This window comes from Octopus bimaculoides, chromosome 14 (genome assembly GCF_046866305.1).
Source record: "Octopus bimaculoides isolate indiv1 chromosome 14, ASM4686630v1, whole genome shotgun sequence".
Lineage (NCBI taxonomy): Eukaryota > Metazoa > Mollusca > Cephalopoda > Octopoda > Octopodidae > Octopus > Octopus bimaculoides.
In genome coordinates, this window is record NC_142941.1 from 39,134,269 (window position 1) to 39,149,077 (window position 14,809).

The 14,809-nt window shown below is 33.7% G+C and overlaps 2 protein-coding genes across 2 annotated transcripts; both read right to left on the minus strand.

The window, feature by feature from the left end:
- Positions 1–395: 395 nt before the first annotated feature.
- Positions 396–13,421, minus strand: LOC149132694 (protocadherin beta-8-like). Its single transcript, XM_089363257.1, has 4 exons — positions 10,290–13,421; positions 8,364–8,514; positions 6,253–7,724; positions 396–1,916 (listed from the first exon to the last, which is right to left on the minus strand). Exons 1-3 carry the CDS (start codon positions 12,696–12,698, stop codon positions 7,417–7,419), a joined length of 2,868 nt encoding a protein of 955 aa, XP_089219383.1. The 5' UTR covers positions 12,699–13,421; the 3' UTR covers positions 396–1,916; positions 6,253–7,416.
- On the minus strand, positions 659–1,817 carry LOC149132695 (protocadherin gamma-A3-like). The gene is given in 2 exon segments (XM_089363281.1): positions 659–751; positions 753–1,817. Coding segments are annotated over 2 exon segments (1,158 nt in total).
- Positions 13,422–14,809: the final 1,388 nt, after the last annotated feature.

A 14,809-nucleotide genomic window follows, 5' to 3' on the forward strand; every position in this document is an offset into this window, starting at 1 on the left:
ATTTCATATGTGAGGAAGGCATTGTGTTGACTGTCTCTGTCAGAGGCCCTAACAATTGTGATATCATGGTCAGAGTTGGGATGGTAGTGGACATTAAGACTGAAAGGGTTAACATTAGGGAAACTGAAATAGGGAGCATTATCATTTAAATCCATAACCTCAACAACAACATTTGCTGTGTTCTCCAGTGATGGTGTTCCTTTATCTTTTACTAAAATCTTAAACTCGTACATGTTCTTTTCTTCTCTGTCTAGTGACTCAGTTGTAGAAATAAATCCCACATTAGATATCTGAAATGGTAGAATATCTTTTCCATTAGTCAACAAAGAATAGGTTAATTGTCCTCCATCTCCAATATCTGGGTCTGTGGCATTGACATATCCAACAGGGAAGTCTTTGTTTTCATTTTCATAGGTGAGAAACTTAAATATGTCCTGACTAAACTGAGGTTGTACATCATTTATGTCAGTAACAAGCACAGAAAACTGTTTCTCTACTTTCAATGGAGGTAAACCATTATCTTGACATCTAATTGTGAAATTAAAGCTCTTCTCTATCTCTCTATCTATTTCACTCTTGACAACAACTTTGTATTTCTTTACAGACTCTGAGATTAGCTGAAGATATTTATTTTGTAAATGACACTTAACTTGTCCATTTACTCCACTGTCATTGTCAATAACTTTGACATAAGCAACAAAGCTGTGAATTCGTGTTCCTTCTGAAATAACACCCATTTTTCCAGTTGACTTTATGACAAATTTGAAGTCAATGTTTGGTGGATTATTCAAATGAGTGACACCATTTACCAGAACAATGGCAGTTGATGACATTGGTGGGTTACCATTATCTCTGGCTTCAACAAACAATTTATATATCCTTCCAAATTGAAAGTCTTTCTTTAAGAACAAATATCCAGTTACTTTATCTAATCTGAAACACTTTATAGCATATGTTGATGTTTTACTATTGAAGAAATAAGATATTAATCCATTATCTCCTTCATCTAAATCTGTAGCTGACAGCTTTGCAATAGGTTTGTTTAACTGGTGTGTGTCATTTACAGTGACATTAATAGTATTTTGGGAGAACACAGGGAAATTATCATTAATATCTTTAATAATTATTTTTATGTGAAGTACACCTTCCTTTACTGGTGATCCTTTATCTCTGGCAATTAACTGAATTTCATAAATGCTTTCTGTCTCACGATCTAAGACATTTTCTAGATTTAGCTGCAATAAATCAGATCCATCCAATTGTTTAGAAACAAACAATTTAAAAGGCGTGTTTAAATTTTCGATCCCATAAGTGATTCTGGAATTCTTAATACTGACATCATTATCAATGGCATTTGGAATTATATATTTGGTTCCTATGAAAACGTTTTCATCATATTGAATATGAAATTTCTCATTTGGAAACATAGGAGAATTATCATTGACATCTTCAATTACAACTTTGATTTCTAATATCTTAATAACAGAATAGCCATGTTGAACAGCTATTTCTAATATTCTGAAACATTCCACATTATATTGACACAGAATTTCTGCATCCAATATGGCAGCTGTGTGCAAGTGACCTCCAGGTGTAACATTAAATAACTGAACTGTTTTATCAGTGCTACCCTGGAGTACATTAAATGTCAGTCTGTTGCCATCATCCGAAGATGGTACAGTATCCAATAAGTGTGTATCAGTAACAATATCTCCAATAAAGCTATGTATATCATTGTTCTCTTTCACATGGTAGGTATGATCCACACACCAACAACTCTCAGCCATTAATAACACCAACAAAAGTATGTATAACATGGTTACAGTCTACAATTCTGTTACAAAGAAATATATGTATGATGTTGATGAAATCTGTGAGATAATTGTAATTTCTTGAATATTTTCTTCTGTTATCACCTGTAAACATATGAAACATAAAAGTTTATTAAACATTAACAAAGATGAAATGATCTAGAAAATTCACATAACTGAAAACTGATAGCAGTACAAAATTGTACCAACATATTACAAGGTATGTCAAAAAAATCTACATTATTATTCCATTCTTTCTCTCTATATGCATTTGATAGAACTTTATGATGTTATTTTCCTCCTACGCAAATAATTTATGTTTTGGTAGGTAAAAATATTGCATCAAGAAATACAATAATATCGTGACATCTCACATTCCTGAAGTGCAGTGGCACACAGACAATGCAGCTGAAGCCCTGCAAATATTCAAACAAAACATCATGTACTATTGTGAAGATGAGGATATTACAGAACCAAGGAAAATAGCCTTAAAAATATTAAGAGGCACTGGAAATGAAGGACTCAAATGTCTGAATGCATCTAGCTTATCAAATGCTGACAAGAAAAACACAAATAAACTGTGGGAATTGTTCAAAGCACAAGTCAAGACAAACATCAATTTCAGCATGATGAGACAATTGATGACAAACAATAACCAAAAAATATGAGTCTGAAGAAAATGAGCTTGAACAACGGATCTTTAAATTATTGATTGCTTCAACTCCCATCAAAGCATTCCAAAAAAAGCTGCTAGGAAAGGAGAAAGACTATAAACTTGAAGATGCCCTAACAGAGGGTAGAAAATTTGAAGCTATTCTTGCTGGAAGAAGTCAGATACAACAACCTGCAAACACAGAACCAAGCAATGTAGATATTGTCAAGTGTTCATGAGAAAATTGGGAATGAATGCACCCACCAAGAAAGTGCCCTGCATATGAAGATTCCTGTAACTTCTGCAACAAAAAGGGACATTGGAAAAAATTCTGTCGTCAATGGGAACAAACAAAATAGAACAAGACAGAAAAATGGCGATGGAAAAAGAACACACAAAAAATTTCATGATATAGAATCAAGCAACAAGGCTCATAGTGACTCAGAAGAGAACTGTGATCACTACCACTGCATACAAATTTCAAGCATGCAAGATGAAGCCTTTGCAACATTGGATATCGTATGTCTACAGAAAGAAAAGGTACAACAAATGAAATTAAAGATTGATACAGGAGCAGTAAAATGGTTTTATGGTATAAAGTTTTTGTAGAAATCCAGTGTTTTCACTGTTCTGCTTGATCTTGTGATTCTTTTGTGGGGTTAGCATTGAGCCCTTTTCATGCATTTGGCCATTATTTTGTGTTTCTGCATTGTTATCAGGAGGATTATTTGTGATTTCTTTCCTTGAACCATGTTGAGTAACATATTCCATGGAGTTTGTAGGGTTCATAACGTTTCGTGGAGTTTGTGGGGTCTGTAACCTCTTTCATGGAGTTTTTAGGGTCTGTTGGATGGTTGTTTGTTTCTATATTGTTGGGCGATCTGACGGGCATTTCCATCTCAGTGGTCTGTTCATACAGTCTGTCTATGCCTATGTCAGTATCTTTCGGTTCCCTTCTGTTTCTCCGCAGATCTCCAAGTATTGTTTTCACAATGTAAGACCTCGGTTCTTTACATTGTCCTGCTATTTCTCCAGGTATTCAATGTGTGTTGCTTTTGTCAAGTACTCATACAGCTTGACCTTTGTGCAACAGAGGTAAGTCCATATTTGCATGCTGGTCATACACAGTTTTCATTTGTACTTTCTTTTCTTCAAGAAGTTTTCTCTGTCTTTGAGTTTAGTGAGAGTAGCTCCAGTGTAATGGCACAAGTGTTGTGATTGGTCTACTAAATAGATTTCAGTGGGTGACGGCAACTTAGAGTTTAATGATGTGGCTCTTAGATTCAACAATGCATTGTTGGTATGTCTTCTTTGCTTTGTTCACATTTTTGGAGAGTCTTTTTGATTTTCAGTACTTGTCTCTCTATGAATCTATTTGATTGGAGGTACCTTAGTGATGTGAATTGTTGAAATGGTTTTCCAGTATATTGAGGACCATTGTCGCTGAAAATTTCATCAGGTCTGCTGAAGGGAGACACAGTCTTTTTGAATTCCTCTAGGACTGCTTTGCTTATGGTTTGGCTGAGGTGAGTCACAATCGGAAATTTGGAGAAGTAGTCACAAATGAGCAGAGAAGTTTTGCCACTGATTTCAAGTAGATCTGTTCCTAGTTTTTTTATGGGTCGCTGGGAACGTCATGAGGTATCAGTGACTCTTTGTTGTTGGTAGTTGCAATACTTGGCTTATTTGACAGGATCTGCACATTTCTTCAGTGTCTTTGTTGATGCTTGTCCAATAGGCGCCTTCACAAGAGTGAAGTTTGGTTTTTTTCTATCCCTTGATGAGAAGCATGGAGCTGTACTAGAATGTCATATTGTAGACGAGGAGGTATCAACATTTGTGTCCCTTTGAAGAGGATTCCATCTCCTACATCCAATTCATCTAGAAAAGACCAGTGTGTCTTTATATCATCTGCGACTCGTTTGATGTTGTCTGGCCACCCACAAGTGATTGTTTCCATCAGTGTAGCCAAAGTAGAATCTCTGATGGGGAACTCACGCAGTTGGTAACGTTTGTTGATGGAAAAATTGACAAGGTCAAATTCAGATTAGTAGATTTCTCCCGTAGTCAATGTCTTTATTGCCTTCATGGCATGGGAGGCAAGACAGAGCGTTGGCTGATATCATGGTATGCCTTGGGCGGTATTTGATTTTGAAATCATATCCCTGAATTTTCTGGAGCATCCTTTGTAGTCAGGGTGGTGCTCAAAGAAGGGATTTTTCTGCGATCACCTCCAGGGCTTTGTGGTCTGTGATGACTTCAAACGGATACCTGTAGAGGTATGTGTGGAAACTGGTGATTCCAAATACCACAGTCAAACTACCCAAACATCGATCGTGAAACGCTGGCTGAGATTTGTCAAGGGCTTTCTATGGAAATGCCACAGGTTTGCTATCTTGCACAATAGCTACTCCAAGTCCTTTCAAAGTGCTGTCTACCTCAAGTCCTGTCTTTTGCTTTGGGTTAAAGAACCTGATATTTGATTTCTCTGAAATGGTTGATTTAAGTTTTCCAAAGCAGTGTATGCAGTCTTCAGACAAATGGTATATTTTTCTTGAGGTGGTCCCTTAATGGTTGTGATTCCATGCTGAAGTTTGGCATGAATGTTGCAAAGAAATTCATCATTTACAAGAACTTTTGTAGCTCTTCCTTGTTTTCTGGAACAGACAGGTTTCGAATGTCATGAACACTTGCTGGGTCTGGCCTGATGCCATCTTTGGAATAAATATTTTCTAAGAAAGAGATTTCGGGTTGATGAATGTGGCATTTGTCCTAGTTCAATACCAATCCAGATTCCTTTCCTTTTTTCCAGGAGTCTTTGTAGATTTCTGTCATGCTCTTCTTCGTCTTTGCCATGGACAGCGATGTCATCCTTTATTCCAAAAACCACTGGGAGTTCTTCAATGATTTCGTCCATTCTAGCTTGAAAGATATCGTGAGATATTTTTAGACCAAATGACAATCTAGTCCAACAATATCTTCGAAATGGGGTCCTGAAGGTTGTGAGCAGCTGACTCACTTCATCCAAATGAACTGACCAGTATCCTGCTTTTACATCTAGTTTACTGAAAAAACTAGAACCAGCGAACTGAGGTTCCTTTTATCTTTTACTGGTTTCAGTTATTTGATGGCAGCCATACTAGGGAACTCCCTAAATACTTATAACGCATTTACTCTTTTACAATACTAGTACTCCCCAACCATTTTATTCCTAAGGTTTATAAGTTGGTTCGTTTCTAAGCGTCACAGTTACTGAGCCACATTCTATAATTAACTAGTCAATGAAAAGGAAAGAAAAAAAACATAAATAATAACAGAACTTTAACTAAATGAGTTGTTGCCCTTTGATCCTGACAAAAACGAAAATAAGAAAGAAAACAGATGCCTAACAGTCAAAGCGAAAGAAATAAATTTCTTCATTACATACACCTTCTAATTATTAATATTTAACATTTATGTTATATTTAACATCATTTTTCCATTAAACATTAGACAATTTAATCACAATTAAACATTCAGTAAAATTATAAATTTAAAAAATTTAGTAAAATTATATCTTTCCTAAAATTTACCATTCTAGATGGTCTTTGAGAAATACTATTTATATTCCAGATTTGATGAATGAAAATCCTGACAAGGTACAAATATCTGTAAGAAATTCTAACAATAAGTAAACTGATTCTATTATTACATCCTGTATGTAACAATAGAATGAACTTTTGATTAAATAAACCATTTGAGAAACAAATAAAAGATTACACAACAGAATAAGTTTTAATAAGTACTTACCAACAGGTATCAGTTATTTATATAATCGTTGCTGTGCTGTTAGAGGGTTTTGGTAACAAAGTTATATTAGTAGCAGAAGTTCTGAGCAGTTTGGTTTATGATAGTGTTATGTAGTTCTATGAAGTTGGCTGTGTAGTATGTAATGTGTGTTGTAGCCAATGACAAGCTGTCTTTTATTCCAATGCAAGGAAACGGAAATACAGCCTCCAACTTTTGCAGTTAATGATGGGCTGACTCAGAAACAAGTTTACTAAACCCACTCACACATACACATGTGTATGTGTGTTAGTACATAAATGAATAAGGAAGAAATGTTTAATGATTAGAATGAAGAGGGCAATCAATAAATTCAGTATGGAAAATATTGTTTCAAAATAATGTTAATATATATGAATAAAAGTGTAAGAAACTGAACTTTAAAAACTTTTTAGAAAATACGAAACTATGGCTATCAATAAACTTATTCATCTTTAGTGGAAATGTGTTAAGTAGAACATAGAAGAAAAGCAGAATGAGATAATGAACAGAAAGAATGATAGTAAAGAGTTGCATAACCAAACTGTTGCATTTGTTAAATTATAGCAACTCACTTCATTTTGGATTTAATACATTTCCTCAGAATTAATAGTAATATTGAGGAATTTCACAAAGAACAGAAGCATAACAGAACTACTAATAGATATAACTTGTACAAACTACTGCAGTAAAGTATTCTGTAAATCTCAAATTTGTAACAGAACAGTAACATTTCAGAGCCTTGGAAAATGTAAATTGATAGCATTACAGACTATAAATACACGATTCTTGAGATTTACTATTTTAGAAATGGATTCGCAGAAAAGTTAGAATGTTGTATAAAATGATTGCCGTATTTACTTACAAATTATTATGCACTGTGCTAAAATTGCTGTGGTTAACTTTATTTTATCATTACCAAATGCCATTAAATATAAACCAAATAATTGGGTTGATTTACAGTAACTTTAAATTTAAAAATAGAAGCTGAAAACTAACAGAAACTAATGAATAAAACATTATTAATGCATGTTCTACTATAAAATGAAATATTGTTATATTATTAATATTTTCTATTAATGTATTCCTTACTGAAAATGTATTGCCTGTCTTGAGAAAATAATGTGTTGTGTTCTTCAAATTATGCAATTAGACGTTTGTTGCAGATAGAGGAGGAGGAGGTACCTTTGGTAGTGTTGTTATTTTGGGTACAGCTGGCAGAGATGGTTTACAGTCTGAAGTAAACTGACTTTTCACTGGTACTGTAGAATGTTGTTCAGTTGTGTTAGATGCAGTCCCAGTTATAGATAAAGGTATTTGGTCATTTGAGAAGGAAGTGTTATCGATGTTAGGTCGATGGTGATATCCATATTTGTTATCTCCCCTTGATCTGTTGAGCGTGTGTTGCAGTTGATTTCTCCTATTCCATGTATGGTCACTTTGATAACGGCACAGGTCTAAAAAATATTGAGTTTGTACATTAATTTACTTTGCGATCAACAATTAACTTCATTAACATTTCTTTCATGCATAAAATTATTCTCCCTCTGTGTAGGTTTGTTCAGAATTTTCTATTTCTTAACAGCTTGATAATTTATTGATAATGAAGAATTTAATTAAATTCAGATGTTTCTAATATTTACATTGTCTTTCTTGATTATGGATCAGTCATGAGAAGAAAGTTTAGAAGAAAGATTGATTTTTGATTATTGTCAGATCTGAGAAGGAAGTTTGGAAGAAAAATTGATGTGAATGAATTTTAATAGAACTTCTTAGTTAATCAATATCTTAACATGTATATTTTATAGTGTGAGAAAAGAACAATAATCGTTAATTTGAAATTATATTTTAGTCTTGTACTTTTTGGGATTGTTGGAATGAATGCTCCCTTGTTTGAAAAGCAATGAAGGCTTATCAACAGAAACATCTCTTGGAATAAAGCATTGCCTCAATATACTGCTCATGCTAGCATAAGAATAATGAACATAAAATGAATGAACACATTAAATTAAATATATGTATTACAATCTCATTAGGAAATATAATATTTAATTTAAAAGTTTCTTACATCTTAAGAGATGCTATTTCTAACTTACCTGGCAGTTCCTCATAGTGTCCAGCACTACCGACACTCCAGCCATGACCACTATCAGTGTGAGATGACAATGTCGACATCTCACTGAATTGGTCAGAACTGTTTAGTTCTCTGTAACCAGGAGACATACTTTCTTCTCTTGGAACAAATATCTGAAAATATAAATCCAATAGACCATTATAATGTTATTAAAATAGAAACCATAAATTTAAAAACAATTTTAAGAAACCTTCAGTTAGGACATTATTTTAGATCTTAACTTTTCAACAGATTACTTATACCAAATCTAGAAATTAGACACAAAACAGCAATCAGAATATTGAAGAAATTCATAGCATATTTTGCATTCTTTGTCTCCTAGAGGTCTTCAACATCACCATCTCTTAACAGAGATAACTATGAATTAAGTTTGTAATATCTGAACAAGCTTACAATAGAATGTTAGAATCATATATTAGATAATTTAGTTAGCATAGTAAACTGAAGATATGAATAATATCACAACAGCATTCAGATTCTTAATTATCTTTAAAAATTGTATATGATTTGGTCATAATATTATCCAAGCAATATAGGAATGCCATTCTGCAGATATTTAGTGACGGAAGTTGCTAGTGAAGATGCTAACACTTTAATGACTGGACCAAGTCATTAATCCAATGGTTGTGAAATTCCCCTGGTGCAGTAACTAACAACAACACTTGCGTCCGTGCGTGAATATCTTCATATCCAAAGTTTTATTCAAATGTGTAACAAACAAATTCATACTGTGAGTACACAATGTTCAATAAAGTTATTTGGGATTGAAGTAAAAGATTCTGAACATCTTGCCATGTTTCACGATGACAGTGTGAAAATAGAAGGAACTCAATCTACAAAAATTACTTTCAGACAGGCATGAGGCATAGAATACCATAGCGAGTTGCTGGTAGAAAAAACTATCGAATCCATGTGCTTGGCTCTCTCTCTGATGTTGATCTAGTCACGTCTTAGAGTAAAAAAGAGAAATTCAATTGGAATTTGCTCTTAAGTAGGCGATATTGCTTCTAACGCCCTCTTGCGTGTGGTTTAGCAGTTACGCCTTGTATGCTAGCAAAGGGGGAACTAACCAACGTTTGCTTGGAATGTTCTAGAACTTTCAACAAGGGAGATAACTGTAGTTGGCTCCCAATGAATATTTCGCAGGCTAAGAACCTGTTTCAAATAGCGTTGCCTACAGATGAAAATAGCAAACATGTTTTATTCACATCTATAGTTTACTACACTTGTGTATATATAAGAGCTCTAGTACGGCTAAGAATATTATCAATTATTTAATATCCAGTGAATATAATATTCCTCTGACACTAAAACTAATTTGTGGGAGTCAAAAATTTGTATCTTGTCAATTTACTTTGTAGTATTCATATGGTGCTTCTCTTCAAAGAACTAACTGTAAAATGTATGAAAATATATAGCAGACACACCTACATTAGAGAGAACAATTTAAATGCGTAATAGTGTGAGTTTTATATAAAGAAAACAATTTCAAAATATTTACTTAAGATGATTGCTCTGAAATATACATAAAACAGTTTTATGTGCAGGTGCAGGTGGCACATAAAATACACCATTTTGAGCGTGGCCGTTGTCAGTACCGCCTAACTGGCCTTCGTGCCGGTGGCACGTAAAAGCACACACTACACTCTCAAAGTGGTTGGCGTTAGGAAGGGCATCCAGCTGTAGAAACTCTGCCAAATAAGATTGGAGCCTGGTGTAGCCATCTGGTTCACCACTCCTCAGTCAAATCGTCCAATCCATGCTAGCATAGAAGACGGACGTTAAACGATGATGATGATGATGATGAGTTTTATTTCATGCAAGATCACATGAACAGATAAACATGCAACGTTTTCTTTGAATTTCCAAATAAATATAAGCAACTCACCTGCTGAGGTCTTTTTAAAGTCAGCTCATTCCATCTATCAGCTGACATATTTCTGCAGTAAATACCTTCCCTGTCTACCAATGGTTGCTGAGATGGCTTCAGCTTCCTCTCCATTGTGTACTGAACTCCAGAAGGAACACAAGTAGGATCAAATATATATTTTGATTGGTTGTTTAATGCAGGTGTAACCTTGTGGTACATATCAACACTGTTGTTATAGTTGCTATCTGTCTGCTTCAGTCTATGAACTATACAGATTGATATAGAGATCACTATAACAACTGATACTATCACAGCTGCTATAACAATAACAATCATCACATTCAATTGGAGACCATTACTTGATTCCATTGTTGTCTTTGAAGGGGTCTTAAATATCTTTGATGTGTTGTTACTAACTGTTAGAGTCAAAGACAAAGTTGTTGTTGATGACAGAACTGGACTACCACTGTCTTTCACACCTAGTTCCAGTTCATAGAATCCGGCATCATTTTGGTAAAGTGAGCGAGAGAAAGATAAGACGCCAGAGTGATGGTTCATTTGAAATAAGTGTTTCTCATTTCCTCTGAGTATTTCATATGTGAGGAAGGCATTGTGTTGACTGTCTCTGTCAGAGGCCCTAACAACTGTGATATCATGGTCAGAGTGGGGATGGTAGTGGACATTAAGACTGAAAGGGTTAACATTAGGGAAACTGAAATAGGGAGCATTATCATTTAAATCCATAACCTCAACAACAACATTTGCTGTGTTCTCCAGTGATGGTGTTCCTTTATCTTTTACTAAAACCTTAAACTCATACATGTTCTTTTCTTCTCTGTCTAGTGACTCAGTTGTGGAAATAAATCCCACATCAGATATCTGAAATGGTAGAATATGTTTTCCATTAGATAACAAAGAATAGGTTAATTGTCCTCCATCTCCAATATCTGGATCTGTAGCATTGACATATCCAACAGGGAAGTCTTTGTTTTCATTTTCATAGGTTAGAAACTTAAATATGTCCTGACTAAACTGAGGTTGTACATCGTTTATGTCAGTAACCAACATAGAAAACTGTTTCTCTACTGTCAATGGAGGTAAACCATTATCTTGACATTTAATGGTGAAATTAAAACTCTTTTCAGTCTCTCTATCTATTTCACTCTTGACAACAACTTTGTATTTCTTTTTAGACACTGAGATTAGCTGAAGGTATCTGTTTTGTAAATGGCACTTCACTTGTCCATTTACCCCACTGTCATTGTCAGTAACTTTGACATAAGCAACAAAACTGTAAATGTGAGTTCCTTCTGAGATGACAGCTGTGTTTCCAGTTGACTCTAAGATAAATCTGACATCAATATTTGGTGGATTGTTAAGGTGACTGATACCAATAATGTGAACCATAGCTGTTGAGGACATTGATGGTTTACCATTATCTTTGGCCTCAACAAACAATTCATAGACTTTTCCTAAGTGAAAGTCCTCATTTAAAAATATTTCTCCAGTTACCTCATCCAATTTAAAACACTGTTTCATCTTATTTAGTGTTTTAGAACTAAAAATATAAGAAATTTTTCCATTTTCCCCTACATCTAAGTCTGTAGCAGACAGTCTTACAACAGGTTTATTCGGCTTGTGTGTATCATTTAAAGTAACGTAGTATGTATCTTGGGAGAACAAAGGAATGTTATCATTTTTATCTTTCACCAATATCTTTACATCAAGTACACTTTCTTTACGTGGTGTTCCCCCATCTATGGTAATCAACAGAATAGTATAAATCTCTTTTGTCTCACGGTCTAAGTTACCTTCCAAAATTAGTTCTAATAAATCTGTTCCATCTGATTTTTTAGAAACAAGCAATTTGAAAGGAGTGTCTTCATCCTGTTTGACTTGATAAAAGAGTTTAGAATTCTGGATACTAACATCATTATCAATGGCATTTGGTAGTATTTCTTTTGTTCCTTTCAAATCATTTTCATCAAACTGCAGGTGAAATTGCTTGCTTGGAAATATAGGATAATTATCATTGACATCTTCTATCATAACTTTGATTTCTAATATCTTGATAAAAGAATGGTCATATTGAACTGCAATTTCCAATATTCTGAAACATTCCACATTATATTGACAAAGAGTTTCTGCATCCAATATGGCAGCTGTATATAGTTGTCCTCCAGATGTAACATTAAATAACTGAACAGTTCCATCAGTACCACCCTGGAGTATTTTAAATGTCGGTTTGTTGTTGTCACCCTGAGACTGTATATTATCTACTAAGTGTGTATCAGTAACAATATCTCCAATATAGCTGTGTATATCATTGTTCTCTTTCACATGGTAGTTATGATCCACACACCAGCAACTATCAGCTATCAACAACACCAACAATATCACTGACAACATGGCTATTTTCAATAGCATATAGTTGACCAATCTGGTAAAAAAAATTATATATCATTATATGTGGGTGTGCATGTATGTATGTTAATTCACTTTATAACAATATTTCTCATGAAACCTATAACTTATATTTTGAAAATTATCAAGAATTGAGGAATTTCTTAACATTATTTATTTCCTTTTTTGAGATTATTAAATTAGTTTCTGGAATGAAATATTCCAAACACTTTAAAACAAGTGGTTTTGTATCATGAAAACAGACAATATCAGGTTACTTGGTTATCAAAATGTTTAAGCTTATACAATCTACTGACAATATGGATTCAAATTAAAAAGGTCAGCTAACTGTTCAAAATATGAAAACGTTTTATCATGTAGTTTCTTATTTACTTTTGCTTCAGATATATCACCATTTGATTATCAAAACTGATCAATAGTTTTGTTAACGTGTCAAGTTTATGTCATAAGCAATGAAAACTGCAAAAACTGTCACATAATACACAGAAAGCAATCTCAAAAAGTAATATTTATGAGGGATATTTAGCAGATATTAAAGTAAATATAAAATAGCTTTCTACTAAATTTGCTAATGCATATGGGAATAATGTGTTGATCCAGCATGGCTTTGGCTATGATAAGTAACAAACTAATTCACTACAAAAACACAAGGGATTTTAATGTGATTAGATTATGCTTTCACTTGTAAAATCCCTATCAGTCGCTGGAGCAGTGCTGGACATGTAAATCCTCAACAGAAGACTGAGAAATTCTTATATATGCTATCATTAGACTTCATCTCTTCAACTAGAGATATCCAGTTCTTGAGCCAACACAGTACTATCTGTTTTGCGGTTTTGCTTTTCTCATCATGCTTGTCTTTGTTTGGTGAGGGGGCTATTTAGGCCTCAACGAGAAAATGTTGGAACTGAATAGCATGGAGAAAAACTGTGCGACAGAGACATTCAAATTTTTGTAGTAACATGTACAAATAATAATGGTGAAAATAATGTTAAAAATAATGTGTGTGTTGATAAGGGAGTTCCTGGCCTATATTATGTTCATTTATTTCAATAATATATTATTAAAACCAGGAGATAACTTCAAATACATCCGATATGTGATATGAAAATTTCATTAAATTTATTTTATGATTTCTCTCAATGAGCGTAAAATTGTGTGTGTGTATGATATTACAAACACTGTGCCTATGTATGTGTGTATATATAATGTACTGTGTGTGCATGCCATAATGTTATGGGTCTATGTGTATCTGTATGTATATGTTTGATCTAATACTGAGTGTCAATGTGTATATAGTCAAGTACTATTTGTCAATGTGTACGTGGTGGTCATATGAGTGAAGGAGCTCACTGAATTAAAGCAACAAAGCAAATACCAGTAATTTATTTAGGTTAATTCAGTCAGATACTTTACTAATAGAACTCCCACCACACATACAAAAACACAGAACTCGATCACACACAGCTTTAGACCATGTACACATCAAACTGAAATCAAATCATAAAATAGATGACATGTATAATGAGTTATTGACAGAGACACTACCTAGTCTCTTACACCGCTAAAAATGTCTAGATATATCAGACCCTACTGTTTCATATAAGTAGATGTATTAGATATCCTGTCTCTTTTGAGACATGTGTGAATATTATCTAACATGGCCTGTCATGTCTTCATGTAAGATAGCAGGTAAATTTAGTTGCTATTTCTAACAGGCTGAGCGACTGCATCAAAGCAACCTTGTATTTCTTGATGGTGCAAAACCTTAGTTTAGAACCAGTGTTTACTCCAACTTCTTTTAAATGTCGAAGTTATTCAGTAGCTTAAAGAACAATTTCTTCATTATTTGCCAGGCCTTATTGACAAAACAAGAACAGTTAAGAATTATCTCCCCTTATCTCAATACGGAACTCCTATTTCTAATGGAAATTCTAATAATATATTCTAACTTTACTTATATAACTACAAATGAAAAAGTGTAATTTCATGAGTACTCTGTTAAATTTCCATTCTTATTATAGTCTATACTTACTCAAATTCTAATGAAAATTCTGATTAGTTTTACAATACTAAATAAAACATTATTAATAAAACCATTTCAAAAGATTAAA

What these genes read in the sequence shown, in the direction of transcription:
- LOC149132694 (XM_089363257.1), bottom strand. Translation starts at nt 12,698, where the DNA reads ATGCTATTGAAAATAGCCATGTTGTCAGTGATATTGTTGGTGTTGTTG. An exon ending in CTTTAAAAAGACCTCAGCAG is followed by an intron (nt 8,515 to 10,289) that starts GTGAGTTGCTTA and finishes TTATATTTTCAG; the next exon opens with ATATTTGTTCCAAGAGAAGA. An exon ending in ACACTATGAGGAACTGCCAG is followed by an intron (nt 7,725 to 8,363) that starts GTAAGTTAGAAA and finishes AATATTTTTTAG; the next exon opens with ACCTGTGCCGTTATCAAAGT.